The sequence below is a fragment of the Caretta caretta genome, chromosome 8 (genome assembly GCF_965140235.1).
Source record: "Caretta caretta isolate rCarCar2 chromosome 8, rCarCar1.hap1, whole genome shotgun sequence".
Lineage (NCBI taxonomy): Eukaryota > Metazoa > Chordata > Testudines > Cheloniidae > Caretta > Caretta caretta.
The window spans coordinates 103248549-103254567 of record NC_134213.1 but is presented as its reverse complement, the minus strand read 5'-3'; the positions used below and the strand labels follow the sequence as shown (position 1 = coordinate 103254567).

Here is a 6019-nt window from a genome sequence, read left to right as displayed (position 1 = left end):
CTGCCCGCGCCAGGGTTCCGGGCACCAAAGGTTCCGGGAGGGGCGGGGGGAGTTGACAAGGGGAGGGGAAGGTGGGGTGAAGTGTGTGTGTGGGGGGGGGGGGGGGAAGATTAGGGGCTGGAAGGGGGAGAACTGTATTATGCAGCACATGGGAAGCCCAGAGCTTAGGCACCCATGAGCCAGGATGGGCAGGGATGGGGTCCCTAGTCCCTGTTTGCCAGAAGCTGGGAATGGGCGACAGGGGAGGGATCCCTGGATGATCCCTGTTCTGTTCGTTCCCTCTGGGGCCCCTGGCGCTGGCCACTGTCAGCATGCCCCCATCCCATCCCATCCCACCCTACCCTATACACAGATTTAACCTAGCAGAAGTCTCATGCTTCATGACTATCCTATAGCCCAGTGATTCTCAACCAGGGGTAAGTGGACCCCTGGGGGTACGCAGAGGTCTCCGGGGGGGTTCATCACCTCATCTAGATATTTGCCTAGTTTTACAACAGGCTATATAAAAAGCACTAGCGAAGTCGGTACAAACTAAAATTTCATACAGACCATGACGTGTTCATAGTGCTCTATATACTATACACTGACATGTAAGTTCAATATTTATAGTCCAATGGCTTTATTTTATAATTATATGGTAAAAATGAGAAAGTCAGCAATTTTTCAGTAACTGTGCTGTGACACTTTTGTATTTTTATGTCTGAACTTGTGAGCAAGCAGTTTTTAAGTGAGGTGAAACTTGCGGGGTGGGGGGGGGAGGGAAGAAGAGAAGAACATAAGATAAATCAGATTTGGGAAAGGGGTACAGTAGTCTGGGAAAGGTTGAGAACCACTGCTATAGCCCACCAAGTACACATGGTGAATCTGTGATAGAGTGATTTTGGGAGAGGGACTAAAAATCCCCCCCCGGCTGAAAACCACAGGGTTAGGCTAGGCTGTAAGATTCAGCTGTAAAGGCTTGTGGCTGTATGATCAGTAAAAAAAAACAGAGACTTCTGCTAGGTTAAATCTGTGTATAGGGTGGGGTGGGAAGGGATGGGATAGGGGCATGCTGACTAAGTGGACTTGGAAGGTTTAGATTATCATCATCGATAACTGTCCATGAACGTCAGTTTCACCCCAGCACACCCACAAACCCAGAAAAAATATTTCCATGGATAACAATTGAAATGTACAGATAGGCAAAGGAAGCAAAATGCTGCTTTAGAACTTAACAGAGACTGATGTGAGGATATTTACTTCGTATATTTTGATATGCGATGTTGGTAGATTGTGTTTTAACGGTTGTAAAGGTTTAACTTTTAGAATCTCAACATCTGCTGTCATTAAATAATAATCTTCCCCTTCCTTTCCCTCAACTGTGAAAATTTAAATCAATAGAAATAAAAAATGCTTAAAAATAAACATTGATATCCATCAAAATTATATATATATATATATATATATATATACACACACACACACACACACACACACAAAAATCAAATTCTGCCAAGCCTATGAATATACCACCCCAAATCTCTGCGGTGTCTACAGTGATAGATCAGCCCCTGGCTTTGGTGCTAGCTGGAGGAAGTTCTGGCTTTGTCTAGAGTAAGGCTTTGTCTACACTATAGTTTTGTTGATAAAACTTGTTGGTCAGGTGTGAAAAAACACACCCCTGCTCGCCACAAGTTACACCGAGAGAAGCACCAGCCCGTGTGGACAGCACTACTGCTGCTCATTGGGGGTGCTTAAATTATGCTGATGGGAGAGCTCTCTCCCATTGGCATGGAGCGGCTACAGAGAGACCTTACAGTGGCACAGCTGCAGGGATACAGCTGTGCTGCTGTAAAGTCTCTAGTGTAGACATAGCTTTAGTCACATTTCTAGTATCTGTTTCACTCCTTTCAAAGGGAAATTTCCAAGACACAACATGGGTTAATTTTATGCCACCAGATATTATTGAGGCCCTCTGCCCCAGGAGGGCCCTGAACACCCTAGGCTGATGTTCTAACTCTTGCTGATGCAGCTGTAGCAGCCGCCATTGTTTCATTGTGAGACGCAGAATGCTCAGCGACTGCAGTTCTGTTACAGCAAAGGCAGCGGCTGTAATCTCAGTGTGTTTGTGCCTTCAAAATCCCTCCTTGTCTCCCCGCTCCAGAGCGGGGATGGGAACCAGCACAGACCTGTGATTACCACCCACACCTCTTCGAAGAGCACGCTGTGGGTAAACAATGATTATCCCCATCAGTGAGTACCATATTTACCCTCTGAAAACTAGTCATCAGTTCTCTATTACCTCTTTAAGATGTTCTTTTTCTGAAACCTCAAATAATAATATTATGTAAGTGAAATGGACTAGCAAATAAGATCACTCACCCATCCCGCAGACTACTATGTACGGTGAAAGGCAATCTCGCTGCTAAGCCCGTACAATTGTTCTCTTGTGGCAAGTTTTAAGAAATGCCCCGGCTCCCCGGAAATTGGGAAGGTCACATTAGCAAGTGATTATCTGAAGAGGCAATATTTTAATCTAGGTTCTTTAAGCATCTATGGATTTTATTAGCTTTAATTATGGACTGCAGATAGATTTGCTATGTTCAAAAGGCATTTGGTAACAGTACAGCCGTAGGTTTTAAGGCACGAAGGACCCAGTATGCTCATCTAGCCTGAGCTCCTCATAACACGTGCCAGAAGTTCACCCTGTAATTCCTGCATCCAGCTCATAACTGGTCCTTTTTACTTGCCTGGTGATTACCCCATCAACCAGATCCCACTATCTGTGTCTCCTTACTGCTGGCTATGCACTAGTTATGCCCCTCACAGACTGAAAGCAGCTCTTTCAATTAGCCAAAAACAATTGTTTCCCTGGTGCCTAAACTATAAAGCCAGGTGTTGACATTACATTTCTCACTGAAGGATCCTGAAGTATTTTACATCGTAACAACATTGCTATTTTTGCACAACAGGGTAGATTTTTGAGCCAGAGACCAGGCCCTTCCCTTACTCAAAATACCACATGGCCATGGTGTGGATCCCCCATCACTGGAGGTTTTAAAGAACAGGTTAGATAAACACCTGTCAGCAATGGTCTGGGTTTACTTGGTCCTGCCTCACGGGCAGGGCAGGGCAGGGCGGATGGACTGGTGCCTCTTGAGGTCCCTTCCAGGCCTACAATTTCTATAATTATACAGAGTGGACAGGTCTTTATTTTTAAAACGATTTCTTAAAAACTTTTATACAAACTGCATGTTCAATCTAAACTGGCACTTCTGGGGTTTGAACCTGGCTTTCCAGATAGCCAGGGGAAGTCTAAACACAGAGTTAGGTTGGTTTAACTAAAGGTGTTACTTAAAACACTTAGTAAAACCATTGCAAAAAAGGCTGCGTGGACCCTTAGCTTAAGTCAATAAGGAACAGCTTAAGACAAAGAAAGAATGTACAGACAGGGGCCAACACCAGTTTCAACTGGTGCTCATTTGTGCAGGGCAATCACATACATGTTTTAAAGCTGCAGTTTAGGTTCATTCAAATGGACCCTATTCTAAAAATATAATTTGACTTATTAACACTCAGACATTGCGTGAACCCTAGCCTTGAACACCAAGATCCACACATAGAAAGGGAAAAAGGGGAAAATTTTCTCCTATACTTAATGGAAGTGGGTTAAAAAAAAAAATCAAATGACTGACAGACACTTCATGGCATTTATAGCAGGATAGCTCCAAAAAGGCCCTTATCAGACTTAGGTCTCCTATCATAGAATATCAGGGTTGGAAGGGACCCCAGAAGGTCATCTAGTCCAACCCCCTGCTCGAAGCAGGACCAACTCCCAGTTAAATCATCCCAGCCAGGGCTTTGTCAAGCCTGACCTTAAAAACCTCTAAGGAAGGAGATTCTACCACCTCCCTAGGTAACGCATTCCAGTGTTTCACCACCCTCTTAGTGAAAAAGTTTTTCCTAATATCCAATCTAAACCTCCCCCACTGCAACTTGCAAACTTTCTCATGCTGGAGAAATGCATTTATAGATGTGATCCCTGCACCAAAGAGCTTACCATCTGCTCTTGCTTTTCAGGTTGGCTGCCTCTCTACTTTGCGAGCCTAGGGCTATGTTACATCTTGATATTCAGTACCATGTTTTTCTTTCACTGGAAGAAAGCCATCCAGCGGGAGCAACGTGCAAAAGCATGGGTTGAGCTGATGAGGAGCGAAACATTCTTCCCCAATGCAGTAGTTCACTGGGCAAACAAGAGAGCTCAATATGGGATTAAAGCAGAGGTATGCACTCCCGAGTCCAGTGCCAGCCCAAAGCAAAATGGCAAAAGCTTGAACAGAGAGACCACCACAGACAGGGATGGAGCTTTCTTCCCTTCCCTTACAGGTGTGGGTTCACACAAACTGGCGTTTCAGGAACTGCCTTGTGCTCGTTCACTCTCCAGCCTCCCACCGCTGCTCCATCATTCAACCTCTTATCCTTTTTCAGCCATTCCATCAAGGACCGTTCCATTCAGCTCTCTTCCTGACTTCGTTACATTAGGAAATGGGAGATGCCACCTCAGTAACGGCAACTCTGCTTGTGAGATATAATTCATGTCAAACCCAGAGTGGACTGCATCACTTGTGATGAAAACCAAAATAAAACATGGAAAAAATTTTTAAAGTCAAACAAAACAAACTGTCACCAGAATACTTTCAAAGCCAGCTTAAATGTGTTTTCTTTGTTACTCACAAGACACATAGGGTCTGCAGTAGAGATACTTCCCCCTTTGAGTGAATTAAACCTGAACCACCCCAATTTCAACTTCCTATATGTAGGGGGGGAGGGATAGCTCAGTGGTTTGAGCATTGGCCTGCTAAACCCAGGGTTGTGAGTTCACTCCTTGAGGGGGCCATTTAGGGATCTGGGGCAAAAATTGGGGACTGGCCTTGCTTTGAGCAGGGGGTTGAACTAGATGACCTCCTGAGGTCCCTTCCAACCCTGATATTCTATGATCTCCACTTAGAGTTAAACCAGCTATTTGGTGCCCCAGGAAATCACCACAAAAGCCGTTTGCTCAGCTTGGCACACAGTTTGCTTTTCATCTTCACATCATTCTGACTAGTAGAGAATGCACCTTCTCTTATTTTCATGTCCAGACCCCTGACCAAAGCACTGTATCAAAATAAGAAACTGAGAGCTTAACCCACCAATTAACTGAGCTGCAGACACCTTCCCCACCCCCCTTTGAGGTTTAATTAAAAAGTATTCAGCCACACAGGTTTGGTGTTTTTCATCCTTTCACCCCAAATCACGTACCCACCCAGCCATAGCTGGGGTTAAGCGCGGCAATCCATGCTAGAGCCTTGTTTTGTGTTGCTAATTTAATTATGGAGAAAATTTCTTCATAATTAAGGTTATAACCATGGTTCCATTATAAACCAGGGGTGAAATCCTGGCTCCAGTGAAGTCACAGGGAGTTTTGACATTGACTTTGAATATCAAGGATTGAACTCCTGGCTGTATTAAAACTCCCTCAACCTTCAATTTAGGCTAGGACATTAGTTTGCCCATCAAAATATGCATGGTTAATGTTAGATTGGAGCAGAATTTTCCCCACATACATTTTGGGTAATTTCCTGAATGTTTTAGAAGTTTGAGATGCCCCTTTAAAAAACAAAAGCACACTTTTTCCAGCCCCCTCTAGTTTAAAAGCCGAAAGGACAACGCTTAATTTCATCCAGAGAAACTTGTCCATATTTTTTTTAAAGTATTCATAACTCCTTTTTATCCCAATCATGGAAGACACTGATGAAAGAATTGCCTCAAACATCATCACTTTCCAAGTATAAAGCAATTCTTTGTTCTTGCCTTCAATAGCACACACAGCAGATACAAACTAATTAAAATCAAAATTTTCCCCACAGAGGAAAAATGGAGGAAAAAATTACACATAATAAATGTGTGTCACATTGCTTAATGCACTTCTGGAAGGTTCTATGATACTCTGATACTATGGCAACAAGGGTGGGATAAGAACCCTGAATGAAATAAAAAG

General features: G+C 43.8%; 1 protein-coding gene across 1 annotated transcript; it reads left to right on the top strand.

Annotated features, from left to right (window-relative positions):
• Positions 1 to 1520: 1520 nt before the first annotated feature.
• Positions 1521 to 5323, top strand: TEX38 (testis expressed 38). The gene has a single exon (XM_048862662.2). The coding sequence runs from the start codon at positions 3990 to 3992 to the stop codon at positions 4569 to 4571; it is 582 nt and encodes a 193-aa protein (XP_048718619.2). The 5' UTR covers positions 1521 to 3989; the 3' UTR covers positions 4572 to 5323.
• Positions 5324 to 6019: the final 696 nt, after the last annotated feature.